This window comes from Cupressus sempervirens, chromosome 1 (assembly GCF_028749045.1).
Source record: "Cupressus sempervirens isolate cs-2001-9-10 chromosome 1, ASM2874904v1, whole genome shotgun sequence".
Classification (NCBI taxonomy): Eukaryota; Viridiplantae; Streptophyta; class Pinopsida; order Cupressales; family Cupressaceae; genus Cupressus; species Cupressus sempervirens.
In genome coordinates, this window is record NC_143118.1 from 619,465,427 (window position 1) to 619,489,474 (window position 24,048).

At 38.0% G+C, this 24,048-nt stretch overlaps 1 protein-coding gene across 4 annotated transcripts in view; it reads left to right on the forward strand.

The window, feature by feature from the left end:
* The window catches only part of RRP41 (3'-5'-exoribonuclease family protein), a 196,411-nt gene that overhangs the window by 34,747 nt on the left and 137,616 nt on the right, over positions 1-24,048 (forward strand). For all 4 annotated transcript variants that reach the window (XM_089832721.1, XM_089832727.1, XM_089832736.1 and 1 more), the window contains one exon: positions 15,837-15,904. In XM_089832721.1, the coding sequence (XP_089688847.1) occupies positions 15,837-15,904 (68 nt within the window). The remainder of the gene's footprint in view (positions 1-15,836; positions 15,905-24,048) is intronic.

Consider the following 24,048-nt stretch of genomic DNA (forward strand, 5'->3'; position numbering starts at 1 on the left):
GGAAATACACCCACTTTTTTCTACTGAAGTCATTAACAAACAATAGAAAATACTCGGACCCAAGAATAGGAGTGGCCATAGGGCCGTAGATATCGGCATGAACAAGCTGAAGTACCTAAGAAGCTCACCATGAATCGCCCTTGGGGAAAGGTGTGCGATATTGCTTCCCAGCGTGGCATGCATCACAAACTCCAAGCTGTTGAGACTGAATCTTTGGCAATCCAAGAACAAGCTCATCTCGGGCAAGCTGTGAGAGATAATGCATGTTTAAGTGCCCATATCATTGATGCCAAAGTGTGCTAACAGAAGACTACCGAGCAGCCATAGCTAAGGCTTGAGAATCACCAGAATTAGTAAGTTTGAAAAGATCGTGATCCTCAAGACCCACTATAACAGTAGACTGAGTCGCCTGATAAAAAACGGTGCACTAATGTGAATTGAAGGTGACATCCAAGTGTGGAGAATGTCGCATCAGCTAACTAATTGAGAGTAGAGTTAGTTCCATCCCTGGAACATAGTACACATCAAGGAATATGGGATTCCTCCTAGCAGACTGAATCTGAATGTTGTCTTTGCTGACAACCGTGTACCCTTTTCCGCCACCAAAAATAACAGAGTCTGAATAAGGCTGGTAGTTAGTAAACCAGTCTCTACGATGAGTGAAATGATGAGAGGCACCTGGATCAATGTACCAGGGAGACGACTTCACATGATCTGGAGGTCTTTTAGCCATGAAGGCGTAAAAGGCAAACTTTGTCTGCTTAGTGTGCTCTGCACTGTTCGCTTTGGGATGTGAACCTAATTGCTTAGATTGTACAGCTAAGCATTTTCGACATTCAACTTTCATGTGTCCAAACTTGTGGTAGTAGTTGCATTGAATGTTCTTTTTTCGGGAAATGCTAGACCGGAAAACTTTTATTGAGATGGCTCTTGAAACTTGCCTTTATCCTTTTGAAAGGATTTCGCAACAAAGGCCTGCTCTGTGGAGGTGGAGGTGGAGCTGCTATCGAAATGTTGTTTCCACCAATCTTGCTGAAGCAAAAGTGTGCAGAGATTAGTGAGCTTCAAATCAACACCAGAAGAAATGATGTTGATAGTCGATAAAATGCTTATAGGACTTTGGTAAACTCCGAAGAGTGATAAACATAATATCCTCTGCCTCCATCTTGCAACCGATGGTAACTGTCATGAATTTCCTAAATTCGATTCAGGTGTGCTTGGAGCGAGGTGCGCTCATCCATGACAATAGAAAACAGAGTGTTCTTTAGAAAGAAAGCTCCGCTTTTGTTAGAAGTCTTATGAGGACCTTTGAGATGTGTCCAGATCTTGGCAGTTGTCTTGCCGAATGGAATCTGAGAAAATTGATCATCAGCCACAGATAATTTGAGAAGCATCACCGCCTCCTGATTATTTAGATCCCGTGTATCCTGATAAGGACCAGGAGTAGTCAGATGCTTCGTAACACCCAATACAAGTTGATCGGTGTTCTGATGTTCAAAAATCACGATGATCCGTTGCTTCCAAGTGTCATAATTTTGACCATTGAATTTGGAGTTGTGCTTGAGAAGAATGTTTGTCAGAGATGCCATGGCACGTTTTTCAATGAAAAATGTGAAAATCTATGAATACACATTTTTCAAGGCAAAATATAGAAGACCCATAAAATTCGGAGAGTGACCCAGAAAAGAGCTCAAAAACCTAGAAGGAATATGTTGTCATTTTTTGGATCCGTTGGCTCAAAAATTGAGGCACAAAAAACAAGGCACCCAGAAAAAACGGACGACAACCTAGTTGAGCTCTCGAAAACCCACTAAGAATCTGTGATCAATTTTTTTTCAAGGTAAAAAATTTTTGTTTCGAAAAAAACATAGTCAATAGCCATGAAAGATCAGATTTGTTGAAAACAATTGAGTTTGGAAGCAAAAAATTGTCGAATTTTGATTGCAAGCAGTAGATCTCTGGTCGTTCCTGGCTTTGGAGAGCAGAAACGACACCAAAGGTGGTGTTTGAAGTGTGTTGAAAGAAGAAAAATGACAGCCAAAAACAGGACAAACAGCTCCTCAGTTTGCCACGCACTTGATCAGACGTGATTTTGAAAAAAAATCACATGATGCACGCGATTTGATTAGGAATTTGCACTTGATGCAGGCAAATGATCGAATCTTTGCATTCACAAACCACGAACTAGAGATCAAATGATTTGTAGACAAATTAGGTGATTTTTGTTGTTTGTAATTCTTCAAGATTCGAACAGAAGAAGGCGTATCAAAAAATGGAAACCCTAGCTAGGTTTATGTGGAAAAATCTTTGAAATGATTTTAAATTTTTTTAACAAATAATTTCTTTTAAGTTTTTTGAAAAAATTTGAAGTATTGGTTAAGATACCATATTACGAAGTAATTGGAAAATACTTGTTATTAATAGAGATCGAAAAGTCATTATATACAAAAGAATAAAACGATGTTTCCTTAGGAAACGATCATAAAGAATAGAAACATTCTATTCTAACTGAGAAAGCTAAAAAAGCTACAACTAACTAAATCTAACTAGATATTTACAATAGCTTACCATTAATTAATAATAGACGATTATCTATTATCATAATAAAACTTTGGTTTTCTATTTTCTTCTCAGTGGTGCTTTCAATTTTTGTTAAATTGGCGTGCCCTAGTTTTCCAGAATCTGAATCATCCTGCAATGACACCAACTTAAGAGAGAGTTCTGAACTATGTTAAGATCTGTATAAGAAAAGATCTAGAGAAGCACTCTTAGACAAAATTATGCCATGTATGGATGGTATTACTATTGATTTGGAAAAACCTCAAACAATGAGAATAGTTCATTCAAATGAACTGCCATGAACATGGGCATTTTGGCAGAATGTGCGAGTAACGAATAGACTTTTTTTTGACCATAATGGAGAAAAGTCATACTTCATAACTCTTAAATCGACATCCTAAGATGTCTGGAAAGTACTAGAAATGAAGGCCTACATTCATAAGTCATCAAAGGACACAGAACAAGAAAGGTAAGGTGTTTTCCCATTCAATGCATCACACCCTAAACAACCTATTGAACTTTTCATTGAACCAAACACAAGGAAATGGAATAAATTCCTATTGTAGTGGAGGAAACACCAGAAGGCTCCATCTTTTCAAAATACCAAGATAGGCCAGCCAAAACCTCTTCCTTGTTTGATGAAATTCTTGACACAAAATCTTCAATGAAGACTATGAGTAAAACAGAAAGCATTAGCACCTTAGAATAAAGGGATCTCGTCCCTGATTAGCTCATTTTTTGGGAGACCAAAGCACAATTACCTTTGGGGAAATCATAATCAATAAGATGCAAAATAGTGCACAAGATTTTTAGAGCATTTTTATCCTAGATTCTTGCTATTTTTGGCTCGTTATTTTATAATCTTAGTTAATGGTCATTTAGGCTCTATTTCAGAATTGTCTTAATCAGTTTTATATTTAATTGTCTTTATTTAGACGATTTTGCTTTTTCGTTAACGTTGTTCATAGTGTTTGAAACTCTATCTATTCGATGTATTGGTAATACAATTATATTAGTTTTTTGAGTTTCATGATATCATATTGGGTCTAGGTCCGACTCCCTCATGGGAGGGCTCAGGATTTTGTAAGTTTTTTTATAAAATCTCAATTAATTTTTTTTTCAGTTATTTGAAAAAACAAGTTTCAGTCAAAGGTTTACTTTTTTGTTTTTTGGTGTAAAGCTCTAGGCATGCAATTCGTGGGTTTCTTTTTGTGTGTTTTGTCACTTGTTTTCAGCAGAAACTTTCAAAGATATTTTTTGTGGTTGTGGCTTTCTATCTGTAAACCCGCAACTATTTGGTTTGTGGCTTGGAGAAAGGATTATTGGCGAAGCATTTTTTTGGAGTTCCTTGAAGAATATGAGGGTTTCTGACTTTTCTAGCATTATTTTCCCCCATTCATGGGCATTTTGCTAAAGCCCACATTTTTTTTTTATGTGTGAGCTATTCATAGTGTTGCATTTTGCAACTCGTAGTGGAAAGAGAGCCCATGCACAAGTCCTTTTTACTATGTATTTGTTTAGATGTTAGTTCTTTGCATTTTGTTGCTTGCAATGAGATTTTGTTTTGTGTTTTGTGGCTGCCATTGCTTTGCATTTTAGATCTGTGAATTCTGGGTTTTTAGATCAACAAATTTTTGTCTGCAACTAGCGTAGTTCCATTTCTCTAACCTATCCGTTATTTTAGAGACCTATGAAAACATGATTTTATGTGCTCTGTGCTTTTTTTGTGTGCGCGAGGCTTTTTTGTTCAATGGTCATTTTTGATTTTCCATGATTTTCTCAGAATTTGGAATCAAAACCTTGATTCAATTTTTGGATTTTTGTTCTTAAGGTTTTCGGAAAGTTAATTCAGTTTTCACAATTCTTTCAACACATCCTCAGTGGATCCAGTTATTTGTCAAGGATTATGGTATTTTTGGAATACATCACTGCAAAAATATTAAAGAAAAAACAATTACAATAAAATATAGGCTGAAAAAGAAGCCATGAGAAAATAGGGTGTGAAAGCAAAATCCTTCAATTATAGGAAATGCCAAAAAAGTGAATTGATTTTGTTTTGCGTTTTGTGGCCATTGATTTGTGTTTAGATGCAAGTTTTGGGTTCTTAGATCCACATGTTTTTGTCTACAACTAGCGTAATTTGTCCATTATTTTATTGACATGTGAAAACATGATTTTATATGCAATTTTTTTTTTTTTTTTTGGTGTGCAAGGTTTTTTTGGTTTAATGGCCATTTTTGTTTGTCCATAATTTTGTCAAATTTTGGAAACAAAACCCTAATTCAATTTTTGGATTTTTAATCTTAGGGTTTTTGTAATATCCCAAATGGAAATTTCCCCAATTTTTGCTAAAAAAATCAAGACATGAACTAATAATTGATGCAATGTAAACCAACAATATAACTAGTAAGTTCTCATTAAAATGCCTTAGATTGTGTTATTGTATTATACATTAGCAATATAATAACAAGATATCAAGACCAATCTTAAATACATAAAATACAATTAGATTGGAACTAACAATAAAATGCCCCTGTAATCTGAAGTGTGAATTTTGACATGAATCCACCACAAAGATGAATCGGGGCTACATCCAATCCACCCAAGAAGAGCCTAAAGGTTTTTGTCTTCAGGATCCTCAACAAGAGAAAGCCAACAGCTTCCCAAAGTTCTCCAAAGAGAAACCAAAATATCAATCTCAAATCCAAGCATATCCAAATGAAACCATCTCTTCTCCTTTTATTGTCCAATGCCATGGCTCCGTAGCTTCCTCTACCCTGTCTCTTTGTCATCGTGTCATTTTATCTCCTACTGATGCCCCTTTAATATTAAATTGCTCCTTTTATAAATCTTCATTAACCTCTCATAAGCCAAATTGAAAATTTCATGAATTTGACTTAGAATTCTTAATGTCCAAAGAAGGCGACATTACAAGTCCTCTCCTTGAGATTGCTTGCCCTTGAGCAATCATGAGTCCACAAACTAATACCAGGTCCTAGATCTGTTTGGTAACTTTGAAGTCATGACCGACCATGCTGTAGTACCCGAAGTGGGAATGCAATTCGTTTATCACTATGAGCCCTGGATCTCAAGTCAATTTGTGAAGTACCATTGCATCTGAAGGCTGCACAACTCTGATTATGAGTCTTCGGTTGTGTAGCATCACAACATAGTCCACAAAGTGCAAATTATACACCTTATGAGCACTAGGATCCCAAACCAACCTATTAGCACGATCCCGGGCGTAGAAATAGTTGATCGATGAATCTCCAAGCTCCTGAATCAGCGAACTGAATAAATAAATGACCATCACATTGCCCATGTGCAAGGAAACCGACTCATCCTGCCTCAAGATGTCGCTGTCATAACGTGGATCAGCATCAAGAATGACAATGTTGTCACCAATAAGTTGCTGAAATGGAAAGGTACACATCTTGTATGGAGTATACCGCAACATGTGTTGTTCCCACTCATCCGTATGCAACTCACTAACCCCTGTAGGCCAAGCCAAATCTGAAAATATACTAATAGTCTAAGCTGGGTGGCCACTGATAACTGGAGTATGTAGAAAGATAAAATCACCAATCAAAAGGTAGGCAACTGCCATAAGAAGTTGGTGATAAATCTGTAGGTGAGCTGTAAATCCCTTAGGACACACTAAGGTCAACTTTGAATTATCTGCTTCACCATATGTATCATCGCTAAAATCAACATCTTTGTCAATGAAATGATTACCTACACACGTATTTTGAAGTAAAGTCATATGATTCATCTTCCAGCTCATGATATAGTGGGACTAAGTCACTGCTGGTGTAAAAATCAGAAGTTGTGTATTTGAGTTCTTGCTGGCCCCGATGGTCTTCACTAGCAAAATGTGCCTCACTAGGGTGGGAAAAATTGGAAACATTGTTTTTGTTTTTCATGCCCACAGATGGTATTGATTTCTCCAACAATCTCTGTCATTTCCATAATTCTATTTTTTTGTTCATCTTCCTTGTGAATGGCTGCAATATAATTCTGATTTTCAGCTTGATATAAGAAGTAACGTGTCATACTTACTATTTTTTTGTTCATCTTCATTGTGAATGACTGCAATAGAATTCTGATTTTCAGCTTGATATAAGGAGTAATGTGTCATACGTAGTCGGAGACATAACTCATCTATCTCCTCCTCTTTATCTTCAGCATGTTTAACAGCTACACTCCTATCTTTGAGCAGCTTCAAGTAGTCTGATTTCATTCTTTCTAACGTCCTCTTAAGAGTACAGAGGTATGCACCATTGATTTCATTCGTTATTCCTTTCTCCTCTCTAACATTATTAACTTTCCATAAGGTTTCTTCAATGTTTTTAGGGGTATTATCAAAGTGCACTAAGCTGCAATGATCATGTCAGTTGATACTTTCAGCTTATCCTCCAAGTTATATGCTCCAAAATCTTCAACCTGAAATGGAATTTCTGATTGTTCCTTCAAATCATCCTCTATAGTAACATCATCCTGTTCTATATTTTGAATACTGGATTCATTTTCAGCTGCACCATTTTCAGAATTTCCTTCTATCTTCATTCGTATTGTCTCATCAATATTAAGCCATTGTTTTCAAATAGTCCATCCTCATGGAGAGCTACATATTCATTTTTAGGCATATCATGCATATAGACATTCTCATGAAAATGCTTGTCAATAATCACTTCCAACTCACCAAATAAGATGCTAGAACAATCCTTACTATCATCCATAGCGGGTTCCCTCTCATGATGCTCATTATCTGGAATAACGAATCCCCAACGTCCTTAACACTGATCTGCACTTCTTGAGCTGACTCTTTCTCCATGTTACCATCACAAGTGTGACCAAGTGACCAAAAATGTTTGCAAGTGAAACAAAGTTGCTCTTTTTTCATTTGTTTCTTGCTCATTTTTTGAGATTCTACAACCTGTAATTCCCTTGCCCTTAATTCTTCTTCAGCCTGGAGTTGTTTATACTACTAAATTTTTGGCTCACACTGTTTGAACACCTTGTTGACCAACTTACAAGCTGCCTTTGTAGTGTTTTGTTCTCTGTTTGAAACTATTAACAACATTTGTAGCAGTGGCTGAAAATGAGCACTACTCTCATTAATTGTCATGACCATAATGTCTTCCATGGCTGCAACAACATCGGCATTGTGTTCTTACTTGATTGTGTCTAATAGACTTTGAAACATGGTATGTATTGAATCATACAATCTCATGTCACACATAAGATTGTATAATCTGATTTTTGTAAATGACTTCAGTGTAGCAGCCGCTCAAGGAAATTGATGACTTCCAATATCCCCAAGATTTGAAAGCTATCAACAATGAGCTGAAGTATCTTCTTCATTTCCTCTTCTTCTTAAGGTTCTTAGGTGCTAAAATTCTTGTAACTTCCATCAAACAAGAAGTTATTGACAACTTTACTCCACTATCTGAGTGCTCCGGCCACTTGAGGGGATTCAATGCGGTCACTATGGGAATAAGAGCAATCCGCAATAAGTCAGAGGGTGTTTGCTCGACCATGCTTAAACATCCATCCAATACGATCAATGTGTTGATAGTATGTTCCTCTATTTGTGATTTTGACCCCAACTTGCTACTTGTTTCATAAAGTACTTGGGCCAAATAGTTAGTTGGTGCCATTTTGAAATTGCTAATCTGATGCTACTAAAGTTTACCCCTATTTCCGAGCTCCATTCTTTATTAGTATCTATGAGTATGAATAGAGTCAGATTGGATAGTGATGCACAACTCAGGATTAGCTTAATCATTTTGCTTCAAATGGAAATCTGATGCAACACTGATGTTGCAATTTTCAATCTTGAAGATAAATTCTGTGAGTTCCTTGTTTCATCTCTTTGATATATAATTGTGTCTGTGCAAACCTTGAGAATAGATTACCTACTCGCAAATATCTTGCACTTCATTGCAGCAGCTAAAAAGGAATGATTTCCTTGCGTCAAACTTCATTGCTCAAACAAACTAAACTATAATACGGTGCATGAACTCTCCGAATATTTATCTCCGCCACATTCGAGAGCCAACCTACAAACACATTACAACTTCGAGCTAAGTATGTGTATTTGATCCCTACGATTGTCTTATTCAACAACTCTCGTCTTCAATGACTCTAGATGTCCACGTCTGTTTATCAATTTGAATGAAGACTTGCCAGACTGAACTATAATATCTCCTTGTAGTGGTTGCATCAACTCTGCGATTGGATTCTGAGCACTAATGATTGCGGCAAATACACTCCCTCTGTGATATTTTGTTTGGGTGGAATGTCCAACCTGTAATCTTATTAGGATGAGGGTTTCAAGATTTTCTCTATATCACTAGAACTCTTGCTCACAACTTTCAAAGTCTTCCTCCCGAAAAGACGCTAATCTGCACAATTTTTTGACACTATTTATCATTGTAACAATTCTTCTGTAACTTGAAGAGGGAATGACATCACTCAGAAGCTTCTAGGTATTCCCAAGTCTGCTCACAAATCAATGATGATTGGCATAATGACTTTGAATATTCCAAAATGGTGAATAGGCCAAAACATACTGGCTACATGCGTTTTCAAACAATATTCCCTTCATCGATGCTAATATTGACTTGATTTGCTATCTTGAGGGAAGATGCCCAACGAGGTAATGAGTAATTATTGAGGCGTTATTTTCTAAATTGCAGCTCACCTTATTACTCGGACATGACTATAATAGCATCACCATTTTCCTTGAATGGTTCTGTAATGATAGAACAAAAGTCATAGTGATTGTGAAATATCGCTCAAATGCCCAGATGACAACTAATATATTCATTGAAGTAACAACTAAATCTTGCAAAAAGAAACGATTCCAAGTTCATAAGTAATGATAAAACACCCATATGTTACTCTGAGTTGACAACAACCAATATTCTCATATTTGCATTTGCAAGCCCACTTTACAGCAACTCAGCTTCAATCGTTGACACTTAAATTATACTGTCTTCCTTTTGTGTGAATGTGTCAATAGGAAAAATCACTTGCTCTAGAATCAGAATTCCTTATACAATCAAGCTCAGAAGACGCCAAATAAAAAATTCCTCCAACTTTAATGCGGCAAGACTTTGGTAACCGATGATGCTTAAGAACAAGAGTTAAAGGTGTAACACCTTCACAATTTCAAAATTTTTCAAAGACGACACTATCCTCAACTACGTCAGGTTCGTTTGCTTGGAATATTGATGTCCTCTATGCCCCCTGTGTCGATATCCAAAATAAATCTGAATTCTTGAAGACAGGCTTTAGATATATTTTTTGCGACTTCACTCTTTGCATCCAACACCAAGAAAAATCACCCAAAAATAAAATATTCCTTATTTATATATTTAATCGTCCACATTGATATTTAATCAATTTCTTTATCGCGGACATGGCGTTTGATTCACTATTTCCACCCTAGAGTCGAGTGCCTCCAGTTGTCTTTGAAATGTCCAAGAGGGAATATAAAAATAAGACTATAGCTTGGCCAAATATACAATGCTGTTATTTTAAAGTCCCGAGTACAACTGTCTTCAATATATCTTGATTCGGCCGATATTTTCACATTAATACTTTACAGTATCCACAATACCCCCCTTGCAAGCAATATTAAGTATGAGAAAATGTTTCACTGTGAAGCTCCTCAATTAATTAAACACGACATTGTAATTTTCCAGACCTAAAATGTCTTCTCCAATATGCCAGGATTCCCACTCGGCTGAAATATGCTCCAGGTAGAAGAAAACAATTTTCTTGAATGTTACAACACAAGTGGGTAGCTCTAAATAAAGTTTCTTGAGAATTTCTTCACAGGCTAGTAGGAAAAATTGGCTCTAATACCACTGTAATATCCTAGTGGGATATTTACCCAATTTTTTCTCAAATAATTTTCATGACATAAACAGATAATTGATGCAATGTAAACCAGCAATATAACCAGCAAATTCTCATTAAAATGCCTCAGAATGTGTTATTGCATTATACATCAGCAATACAATAACCGTATATCAAGTCCAATCTTAAATACATAAAATACAGCCAGATTGGAAATATCAATAAAATGCACCTATAATCCCAAGTGCAAATTCTGATATGAATCCACCGCAAAGATGAATTGGGGCTATGTCTAATCCACCCAAGAAGAGTCCGAAGGTTTCTGTCCTCAAGATCCTCAACAAGAGAAATGCAACAACTTCCCAAAGTTTTCCAAAGAGAAACCAAAATATCAATCTCAAATCCAAGCATGTCCAAATGAAACCGTTTCTTCTCCTTTTATTGTCCAATGCCATGACCCTTCATCTTCCTCTACCCCATCTCCTTGTCACCTTGTTATTTCGTCTCTTATTAATGCCCCTTTAATATTAAATTGCCCCTTTTATAAATCTTCATTAAGCTTTTATATTCCAAATTGAAAATTTCATGAATTTGACTTAGAATTTTTAATGTCCCAAAAAGGGGACATTACAGTTTTCAGGAAGTTGAGTTTTATTCAGATTTCACCATTCTTTCAACACGTTCTCATTGGATCCAGTTTATTTGCCAAGGATGATGATATTTTTGGAAAGTTGGGGTTTAATAAGTTTTCCTCAAAAAGTTTTTCTTGGGTGTTCTAATTTATAGGAGGGTTTTAATAAAATTTCCTTAAAAATTATCTAATGGTTTTAAATTAGTTTTTTCCCTTAAAAAGTTAGGTTTGGTTTTACCATTTTTCTTGAAAAAGACAATTTTGTAATAGGGTTTTTACTCTTTTTGCTGAAAACAATGCTTTCTAAACTTCAGATTTTTGGATTTCACGATCTTTAACTTCAAAATTTTTGACTATTTGCAGTCAATTTTGGGGCATTATGCTCATCTGCAAAAGTTAGGGTTTGCCTATATTTCCTCAAAATTGTGGCAGCTGTTCTTTGTGTGTGTCTCTGGCAATAGGGTGCGCAAGTATGTTTTCCAACATGAGCTTGGACATTTTGTGATGATTTCTGGACAAAATTTTTGTAAATTTTGGGATGGATAGTGGTAGATTCATCTTAGTGGTAGAGTTAGTGGCAAGCTCTCATCTCTTGTTGTAGAGCATTTTGAAGAAGGGATTAGCACTTGATTGCTGCCTGTCAATCAGATCACCAAAAAGGGGAGTTCATGGTATGTTTTGGGATTGGAATCCAAGGCAAGAAGGTAATGGTCCCAATCCAAGATGAGGGCGGATTAGATAAGAGTGAGATGATAGAACTTGGAGGCTGAAATGGGCAATGATGAAAGCAAGGGAAATCCTAGAGAAGGGGCAGAATTGGCTGCCTCGTTGGGATTCGTAATCCCAGCCAAGGCCAGATTTCCACCCTCTTGTACAACTTTCAAAATGAGAGCCCATATGAACACAAGCTAAAGTTGATGTTTAGAACAAGAATAACAACTTGCACTGAGAGATCAGATCCTAACCAAAGAAGAACAATGGAGTTGAGACATAGAAACATAACATGAGACTATCTCATGGAGGAAGCAGAATACACCTTCTACTTAGGATTCCCAATCCCAAGACCCTTGAGATTTCCACTGTGCATTGATAAAAAAAACATGGACACATGGGGGAGTTAAGGTTTGATCTATGATGATTGAAACATGAAAATTGTGAATGAGTTGCAAGTGTGAAGCCCAATTGAAGCCAAGAGTAGTGGACGTGGATGATTTCAACTTCAAGCCTATAATCTCTGCCCTCTATCAAGCCAAAGTCAAAATCAAACTCACCACAAACCAAACAAAGAAGAAAGATGGGATACGAAATCAAAAGTTGGTGAGGATATAAGAGATGTAAAGTAATGAGTTCTGCCTACCTCCCAGGATTCCAAATTCCATGAAAGGCCAAAATTTTTCCCTTCTAGAAGGGTAAAAGCGCAAAGCATAGAGGAATTCCCCTGAATTAAAATTGTGTTTAAAAGACACAATAGACTTCCAATTTGCACAAGGTGAATGTGAATGAAGGCAAATGCAAATAAAGATATTTTGTCAAATAACGATCAGTTAGTGAATCAGAGCAGAGCAAAAAATTGGGCCAATTTAGCCACAAGTTTTCTCTATGATAGGCCAAAATTGATAAATTTTGGACAGTGGTCATTGAATTCAGAAGGGATGTAAAAACATAAAATGCATGAGGCAAGGGGTGATTTGAGCTCAAAAAAGAAATCACTCGATGGGTCCCATCTAAGAGGTGGAATCCGCTCCCTAGCTGGGATTCATAATCCTGGTATATTCCTCAAATCCTGCCCAATCTTAGTATAAAATCGGTGCCAAAAGAGGGGTGCGATTGCATACTTTTCATGATAGAAACCTACCTTCATCACCTGGATGAGGCTGAGCAATATGAGAGAGAAAAAACATTAATTTTTAATGTTTTCATTTGCCTATAAGGATACAAGTCGGCCCAAATACAGTCATGCCTCTTCATGCTATGGACTGGCTATATAAGAAGGGTGGGGATAGTCCATTTTCATTACAATCATAAGCAGATTTACCTCCCTTTTTAGCAGGGAATCGACTTATAAAAGCAGCAACTTCTTTATTTATTAGCAGCAATCTCAAAGTGTTGCAATTTCATCCTTACTAGCAAGTTGGTGAATCAAAGGAGGCAGCTATTTTGAGTTTCAAGGCAGGATTCTCCTCAAATTCAGAGATAAATGTGTGATAAGAAGAGGAAATCTGGCTATTCGCTTGCATCTCAAAACTCATTGGAGCCCAAATTTTGAAGGAATTCATTTCAGATTGCAAGATTAAAACCATCTTGTCAACAAAATCGGAACTCTAGACATTCTTATTTTGAGTTTAAATCAGTAAGACATGCCTTTATTCCTAGTTCTTTTTCTGATGAAAATGGATTTATTTTTTATAGGATTAAGGATGTCTCAAGTAAAGTCCTAGTTATCTTTAGTAATTAATTGAATTCCTTCTTAAGTTATTTCAAAGCAACAAATTTTGTTCTCTAATCAAGTTGTAAGATTCAAAGCTAATTATGGATTTTGATGACAAAATCATGGATGTCAGGAGCCAAGGCTACAAATTCAAGGAAGGACGAGCAATCTCAAATGAAGAATAATACAAAGGATATGATTCTTGAGACAAGTTTCACAATGAAGAATAAGAAGATTGGGGACACCAATCTAGGACCTATCAACAAGATACAAGTGAGGGATAGAATGTTTAGAGGAAATTCTTCTAGGATGGCAAGAATAATGGTTAAGAGTGGGATTGTGCAAGCAGGTGCCTTTCCTCCTACCATGCAATGCACTGAACTTGTACTTGAGTGCACCATGCATTGCAACCCATAAACAAAGGCAATACACCATGGAAAGAAAAATCAAATATTTTCATTCCTTCCTGAAAAGGCAATTGGAGAATCTTTCAATATACCATATCACATGGTTGGAGTCTACATCACAAAGGGTCTTCTTGATATACCATATCAAGTGGATGCTCATGCTATGAAGATGGATGAAGAATGGCTAGTTAAACCAAGGAGTCATCATTCCAAGATCTTGAAGTTCTATAAGCTAACCAAGTCAGATTTCAAGGAAGATTATGGTGACCTCATCATCATGCTGAGCAGGGTCATGGGAGAGCCACATCTATGAAGATGAGTGAAGAATGGATAGTTGAACCAAGGAGTCATCATTCCAAGATCTTGAAGTTGTCCAAGGTAAGGAAGTCAGATTTCAAGTAAGATTGTGGTGACCTAATCATCATGCTGAGTAGGGTCATGGGAGAGCCACATGGAGCCATCTATGAACCTTGGATATTCTACTTCATGGACAAAATATCTACATGGAGGTAATGTTTGAATGGGCTAAGATAATAAGTGACAACACTGATCAACAATGAAGGATGATAAGGAACACAAAGGTATTTTACACAACATCTTATTTGGTCTACGTGTTGGCCATGGTATTCAAGTTTCCGGGATTGACGAGCTTGGTACTATGTGGAACTGCAGCAGGAGAGTTCCTAGTGCTTGAATGCTACCCACAGTTGCACCTTCATAACAACAAGTATTACAAGATTTTCAGTGATGCATTTTCCATGAGAGTTGTAAGACAGCTATAGGAGACTCCACATAAGGTTACTTGAGGAAGCTAAGAAATTGATCGAGAAGCATGGGTCATGGTACATCCAATATGCCAAGTTTCCAAGTTTACACACATTTCAGTGTTGGGAAGTACTTGTCTTAGGAAACTTCCAAGATATCCTACCAGCAAGATGGTGATTATGGAGGTGGCAAGACAACTAATTGCAAATAATCTAATGGAAAGACATTTTAACAATAATCTAGCGTTACCTGATAACTAATGACAAGACATTTTAACAATAATCTAACATTAATTGATAAGCAAAAGGATTTTCACATTATATTTTTATTTTAGAAATAGCAGAATACATATTGGCAATTTATTTTACTCACCATTTCCACAATAATCTAAAGCTTCTTGAAAGAAAAATGAAATTAGCAGACATATTTTGAGAAATTGGACTATGATTTAATACCAACCAGTATAGAATGTCGTGTTACAAATAAAATAAACATAAAGGACATAGTGATTAATACCTTGATACCTTGATTATTTTAGTAGTACTTTATAGATTCAGATCTGTATGAATATGGGTCCATGTTTGTACTTTATCAAACAATATTACAAGTAAAACTGTTTTATTGTTGAATTTCCATTTGGTTTCAGGATGGTAAAACAGTGCAGAGCCCTTTGACTCAGGTGCAATGGCCTAGGGGAATATGTAATGCAAAGTTCACCCAGGTCTTTTGCACCTGGCCTCCTACATTGGGGCCCCAGAATTAGATGTGGCAGTTTGCCTGATATTATCGTTTATCATTTGTACATACAATTTTGCAGCATGTCTCTCAGGGATTTGAATGCTGGTCTCCACTTTCAGTGCTCTGATGGCGTGACCTTTTGGCCTGTCCCACTCAATTAGCAAAACTTAATATGTCATTATTATGGGGGAAAAGGAAAATGTTGTGAAGCCTTTCCCGACTGGTTTTTTAGTATTGCATAGTAATGCACTAGGATATAGCTCTTTATTCATTACTCATGATTTTTGTTGCTTGTTATGATGCATGCCTTTGCTCTGCTATATATTAAGATTTATAATATTATCACAGAACTCCTCTCACGGTTTTGTTTATTAACCCTTTACTTTCAGGTTTCTTCCCCAGCTTTTCTGATGCTTGTTTAATAACGTTTTGTTTTCAGGTTCGTTGTGAGTACAGTATGGCAAATTTTAGCACAGGAGATCGCGTGAGACGTCCAAAAGGTGATAGGTAATGAAATCCTCTTAAATATTCTAAATGTTTAGGTATGTGAAAGTTATGTTGCATGTTGACTGTCAGCTGTTAGAAAACTTCATAATTTCATTTAATTGAAAAGTATCACAAAAGAAAATGATGGTAAATGAAGATGCTGTGTTGTCTGGTGGTCAATCTCTCCCATTTTCTCATGTTCCATGAAGCTTCAGGGATAGGTAAATCAAAGAATTGAGTTCCAGTGATGGTTGTAGTGAACACCCCAGGCTAAAATTCAGTGGACGTGGAGACTTGTCATATACAACATACTAAAAATACAATTAGTAAATAGACACTGTCAACATTTCAAGAGAAATGCTATACCTATTAATTGCAATCAAACCAGTTGAAAAATCTGAAGCATCAATATATAAATATTCTAAAATATGTGAAATCTTTCACCGATTCTCCTAGGAGTTAATTTTTATTACCTGTTCGTATATCTACTTTTTAATCTTTGAGGCTGCTAAAGGTGTTGTTTTTCTCACTTATTTACTTTCTTATCTAATGTGACTGATTTATGGTATAGTTATCTTTTGGTTAACCGATTAGATGTGAAAAGGCTCAACAAATTCTTTGAAATGAGATTGAAGTTACTTTTGTGTAATCTCACAATAGGGTATTTGCATTGCATTCTAAAATTTTTAGTGAGATTCCAAGATGACAGGTTCTTATCACCTCTCATTATGTGCAAAAGGGGATGGTCCAGAGATGCCCGGTTTAACACTTTGACCTGCTATATGAAAATGAGGTCAAGATGTTCTCCATCCCAGGGGTAACTACTTTAAAGCACTTAGAGTATTGTTGTAACAGGGGTAGGTTTCTGAGCCAAGTGGTTTATGCAAACTTATTTTCACACTGAGTTTTGTACGCTTGTTTATTAACTTGTCAATTTATGCTGCCATTGCCTTGTTTTCATTCATCTTAGTCCAAATAATTATTGTGTTGAGTGGATTTAGTACTCTTCAAATTTGTACCCCAAAAAATTCTTAAGCTCCTCCATATACCTTTTGCCAAATTGCCTAAAGTTAGCAGTTGAAACTCTGTATCTGCTTGGTATAGTGATTATGTATTGGACTCTGCAGTAATTTACCTGGCACTAGTTTGAGTCACTTTAGCCTTATTTTTAATAATTACAGACCGTAGATTTTTTCACAATGGTATCATAACTTTGTGTGAGTGCTATATTTGATTAAATTTTCCATTCTGATTATTGGTTTCATTGTTGTCGGTAAAATTATAAAACAGCTGACGGGTGGATTAGCATGTAGTCAGTAATTAATATGTAGTCGACAGACCCCTTCGATAATTGTTATGTAGCCGACAGATCCCTTCGGGAAGTTAATGTACACCATCCGAGATCATTGTAAGAACTATGTAATATCTTCGGCATATATGCAAATAACAAAAAGAGTACTGCTGTGTTACATGTTCTTGTCGATTGTCTGTATGCATTAATCTATTTACCCCATATGGTAAACATTTGGCGCCATTGCCAGTGGACCTGGAATGAAGGCAGAGGAATGAAGACTACTACCGAATCAGCTTAACAAGGATAGAAATAAGATAAAGGGAAAAGATGGAATACGCACCGCACAAGAAATTTTAATTTTGGCACAACAAGCCGAGCGCAGACGAAGGTTTCACCAGATTGCCAATGGACATCGAAGCAGCGAGGAATTGTTGGAAGAGACTCAATAGTGGTTGAATTTGGTGGAAGAAACAAGGGAGGAATTTCTGAACTTGTATACGTCGAGAGAAGAGAATCTAGACGGAAGGGAATTAACTTGCATGGCTCGGAGTGTCGAGAGAGCACGAGCGTGGAGTGAACTCTTCGTCTGTGATACACTTCCGGAAGGAACAACTTCACTTGAGGAAAACCCTTTTTCACCAAGTAATGTGACTGTTGGAAATAAGACGATTGTCCGAAACAGCATAGGTGTGCAGAACAGGGCGGGTCCACAAAAAGTACCTCCAACTTGAAAAGTAATGGCTGGACCAAAGGAAAAATTGCCAAAGTTTGATGATGATGGAACTACCGATCCAATCAGATATTGTAAGACATGCGAAACAATTTGGACGACAAATGGTGTAACCGACACAGATGAATGGGTCCGACAATTTCAAGCAACCCTAAGGGGTGTTGCAGTTGATTGGTTTGCCGACGCCGATCCTCAAAAATTAACTACATAGGCGGGAGTTAAGAAGGAGTTTATCATCGAATTTCAATTGCTGCGCGACAACAATGAGATCGTAGTAGAAATCTACACCACAAAGCAAGGGAAAAATGAGACAGTTCGTGTATATGCCAGAAAATTAAAATAAATAAATAAAATGGAAAGTAAGCCGATAGATGGGCTGAAAAAGCGATGGTTCATTGAACGACCACTCGGAGTTAAGGAAAAAAATGAAGATTGTGCCGCCATCATCATACACCGAAGCATACAATTGGGTGATGGACTTAGAGAGTGAATAGAAAACGAAAAAGAAGAAAAGTAGTTCATCCGACTCAAATGATGTGTCTTCGGAAGAAGATAGCAGTGGTGAGGAAAAGGGCAGCAAGAAGGTTCGAGCTCTCCAGAAGGATATGATCAAAATGATGAAGGAGTTTAAGAATATACAGAAAGAGATGAAGGGAAACGAGCTATGGTGTACGAAATGCAAGATAGAAGGTCACGTGAAGGGATCCTGTCTGAAAAACCAGTTCTGTGAGATCTGCCAAATTATGGGACATTCCACAAAAGAATGCCCCTTCAATATGAAAACAAGAGGACTTCAACAAGTGCTCCTTACATAGGAGGCTTTCGCGTTAGGAGGGAGCGGAAACATCAACAATGATGGTGCCACTTCGGGTGGGTACAAAAATAACAGAAGAGAGCCAAACAACAATACCAACAATAATACCAACAATAATAATGGGGGCCGTAGCCAAATTCAGTACGATGCAAACGGCTGCCTGATGGTTCAATGCCAAGCATGCAATTTGTGGGGCCACTTTGCACGAAATTGTACATCAATGAATACACCAAAGTTGTTATGCCGATGGTGCAGTCCTGGAGATCATGAAGATGCCAAGTGCCCGAAATTAGGAGTGAATCTGATCAACATTGGTGCAGATGAAGAAGAAGACTTAGCAATCACTCGTAAACAAGCAAAATTGTACCCCGACCTGACGGAAGAAAAGAAGAGATTGGAAGAAGCACGGGCAGAAATTGAGAAAGCAACGCAGGCAGAGAAATCACAATTGAAGGACACTACCGGTACCTCAACAAGGAATTGCGTAGAACAGAACATCGTATGACAGATATTACAAACTGAAGTACCAGTCAAAATAAACGATTTGTTGCTCACAATGCCTCAACTTCGATCAGCACTCACAAGCATTGCTCAAACTGCCAAACCATTGGGAGAACATGGAAGGGAAAAGGAAAGCAAAGCAAGTACAACGGACCCAATGCTGCTAGCCCTCACATCCGGACGACATCTAACAGTCGTAGAGATGGGCATATTAGGAACGGTTCTTTCAGACACAATTGTGGATGGAGGATTAGGGGTAAACGTCCTACCAGAAGATACTTGGAAGAAGTTGGGACAGCTGACGTTGTGGCCACTTACATTGCAATTACTAATGGCAAACAAACACGGCATTAAATCTCTCGGGATCTAGATGACACAACCAGTGACTATTGGAACACAGCCGTTCCTACTCGATCTCGTTGTCATCATGCTGAAGAGGAGAGGATATGATGTCATTCTGGGCCGAGGATGGCTCGTACAAGCAAAGGTTAAGCATGACTGGAAGAAGAATACACTATCACTGGAAAGCAAAGGACGAAAATTCATTATTGATTTACACAAGCAAATAGTGGGCGAAGAAGCTCTATCATTTGAGTCCGAAGAAGAGGATGAAGGAAAGTAGCGAATGGAACCAGATCAGGAGGGAGTCCTACGGTTGGAAGGTGGATCTACGGACGATGATTTGGATTCGGTAAATGGATTATTTCACTAGCAGATAGAGGATTATGAGCTATTTCAGATCTGCAACATACTAATGATAGAGAAAGGGCACAACGGAGACGGATTTCCAAAAGAATTCAGGGAAATAAAACAAGGGGACGCATTGCTGGATGGAACACCTGCACATGAATTTGGTGAGGGAAAGCCGATAAAATATGACGAAGCTACAGTACAGACCATGAATTGGGAGATGAGGCCGAACCAAAAAACATATTGGTGGGGGATAACTAGAATCCAATACTAAAAGCAGTGGCATTCAAAATATTTTTGGAATACAAAGATGTATTCGCTTGGACATATAAGGATTTGAAAGGAGTTCCGCTAGAGCTGTGTGTTCACCGCATTTTGCTGGATGAATGTGCAGTGCCTGTATGGAAGCAACCTTATAGGATGAATAAAAATTACGTTGCACGGGTTACAAAAGAAATTAACCGAATGTTGGAGGCTGGTATTATTTTCAAGGTTCAAACAAGTGAATGGGTGTCACCCATAGTCATATCCCTGAAGAAGGATACCACCCAAATCAGGATATGTGTCGACTTTAGATGTCTCAATGCAGTAACAATCAAGGATCCCTTCCCGATACCCTTCACAGACAGTATATTGGAGGAAGTAGTTGGACATGAGATTTATTCATTTATGGACGAGTTCTCGGGATATAATCAAATTTGCATAGCATAAGAGGACAAACTTAAAATGACATTTATGGTAGAAGGCGGGGTATACACATATAACCGAATGCCATTCGGCCTGTGCAATGCGTCGGCTACATTCCAAAGAATCATCTTGCACATATTCGACAAAATGTCTGTCGAAAATTTCAAAGCATTCCTAGATGACTGGTTTGTATTCAGCACCAAAGACAAACATTTGGTGGCGTTGGGTGAATGCATGGAAAGATGTCGAAGGGCGTGACTCGCTTTAAATCCAAAGAAATGCAGATTCATGGTTCTGCAGGAAAAATTATTGGGACATATAGTCTGTAAGGAGGGATTGAAAACAAATCCAGATAAAGTCAGAGTGATAATGGAGATGCAGCCATCTACAAATGTAACGGAGGTAAAATCATTCTTGGGACACATAGGATATTATATAAGATTCGTCAAAAACTTCGCCAAAGTATCATACCCGCTAGACAAATTGACATGCAAAGGGGAACCGTTCAAATTGTACAAAGAATAGGATGAGTCATTTGAAGGGTTGAAGGTAGGATTGGCCACAACACCTATACTGGCGTACCCAGATTGGAAAAAGGAATTTCATGTTCACGTGGACGCATCCAATTATGCAATATGAGCAACTTTGGCGTAGACAGGTAACCATAGGTTAGATACCTGGTATATTTTGCTAGTCGACTACTGTCAAAAGCAGAACAGAACTACAATACAAGAGAATGGGAAGCCCTAGGAATGGTCTATGCAGTGCAAAAGTTTCGACATTACTTGCTGGCGACACTGTTTGTGTTTTATATAGACCATCAGGCCTGTTGTACTTGGTGAATAAACTTATCATCCAAGGCAGAATCAGCCGATGGCTACTTTTGTTGCAGGAATTCACCTTCAAGATCATTGTATGACCCGAGAAGAATCATGTCAGCGTAGGCCACCTGTCGCGAATTAAAACAGATGAACCAGTGGGCAGAGTGAATGATGATTTTCCTGATGCACAATTATTTCAAATTGTAGTACTGCCAAAATGGTACATGAGTATTGGGGAGTACCTTTCCATGGGACAACCACCGAAGGAGATGCCACAAAATGAAAGGCGGAAATTAGCAATCAGGAGCCATACATTTCAATTAATTAATGGATTACTGTACAAAATGGGGCCTGATCACAACCTGCGATGGTGTGTGTTAGAGGCGGAAATATCGAAAGTGTTGAAAGAAGCACATGAGGGTCCAACAGGAGGACATATGGGACCTGATATCACAGCGCGAAAAATGTTACTGGCAGGACTATGGTGGCCAACAATGTACAATGACGCACGCGAATGGGTCATCAGGTGTGACACTTGCCAAACGGCTGGAAAGTCGCTAAAGAGACTTTATGCCGCTTAACCCCTCCCATGCACAAGAATTATTTGAATGATGGGGATTGGATTTTGTGGGACCCTTAAGAGTAAGCCGAAGGCACCGATGCCGATATATAGTCCTGAGAGTAAGCCGAAGGCACTTATGTCGATATATTAGTCGTAGCTATAGAATACTTAACGAAGTGGGTGGAAACACGGGCTCTATCGGATAACTCAACGGTTAGTATAGCAAAATTCATCTATGAACAAATAATCACTCAGTATAGGATTCCACTTCAGATAACAAATGATTTTGGAGGGCATTTTGTCAATCACGTGATTAAACTGTTAATGATGGAATTCAAGAAATATCATTCTCTATCAAGCCCTTACTACCTACGAGCAAATAGACAGGCTGAGGCTACGAACAAGATCCTGGTAGCAATCATCTACAAGTCATGTGCGGTCGAAGGTGAAGATTGGGAGGAAAAACTGCCCTCTGCCCTCTGGGCATACCACACAGCATACAAGGTGATAACGGGACACACCGTTCCAATTGATGTTCGGATAAGAGGCAGTGGTACCTACAAAATTTATGATACCGAGTTTGAGGATCGCGTTGGAGAATAAGTTGGGTGACATGGAAAGCTTGAGGGAAAGGTTGCATAATCTGAACAAACTCAAGGAGAAGTGGCTATTGGCACAATTGGCCAAGGAGTTGACACAGAATAGGCGCAAAGCATGGCATGATAAACACTTGAAACTAAACAAGTTCCAATTAGGATAGTTGATGTTGAAGTATGATGGACGAAACAAAATCAAACCAAACAAGTTTAAAGACAAATGGTTCGGGCCATACCAGAGCCGAGAATTAGGTGATAACGAAGCAATAAAGCTATGGACACTGGACGGGCAGGAAATTTTGGAAACGGTGAATGGTTCCAAGTTAAAAATATATCATGCGTGAATTGCGAATATTGAGGAGCAGTAAAAATTTATTAAAAAAAATTGCAGATCACCTTACGGCCTTTTAAGTAAGTTTCATGACCATATGAAAAAATATAATTGGCACCGTACGGTTCCTATTTTTTCATGCAAGCACTGTACAGGAGGAGTTTGATTGTTCAAGATTGCAAAGATTGCTGTATGGCAATTGCATTCTATATGTTGACCACTGTACGGCAAGAAGTTGACACGTACTGTAGTGAGAAACACCATACGATACTAGGGCATAGTGAGAACCAGGAGATGACTGTATGAAAAAACTTGAAGGGACCATCTCATCGTACACTGTATGATCCATGAGGAAAGAAGATAGACTACCGTACGACCAGTGGAAGAAAGTAATATTCGATCTTGACTAGCATACGGCCGTTGGGATGTAGCATACGGGTAGGCGGGAATGCAAAAGAGAAACAAAAGCCTTGCAAAGTGGAAATGAAAGTCGTACGACCTGTCACACTGGAATAATACAAGGCCACGGTTTTGGATACACCACCGTACAAGAGCAGGTTGGAATTATCACCGTACGACCACAACAATAGCAAGTCACCAGAAGAATATGCCATCACCATACGACCTAGACAAGTGAGAGAGTTGGAAGTTGCATACGAACAATCGACTAGTCCATAAGAGAAAATAAGGTCGCACGTTTCACTTTTGGGCAATTGCGGGAGGACTTGGTAAGTACAGCAGAAGTTAGAAGCTGTCCATTAAGTCTTCAAGAGGCTGTACGGACGTCGACAAAGGAGAAAAAAATTGTGTGTATAGAGAAATAATTGACCTAATTAAGCAAAGGAATAAATGGAGTCTGCAAGCAAGAGAAAGTAGAAAAGGTAATTGGAAGAATCCATAGCGGGGAAGGGCATGAAAATGTCGACAGGTAACTAGAGTGAAGGCACCAGTAGCAGTAGCAAGCAGAAGCGTAAGGTACATGCACGTGCAACTGTTGAAATTACACCACAGAATATAGCATTCGAGGGACTAAGCGGTATGGATTGTAGGAAGTGGTGGCAGGAAAATCCTGACAGTCATCCAGTAAAAGCCAACATTAGAAGGGCACAAGTGGAATGAGCACTTTGAATGCCCGTTTT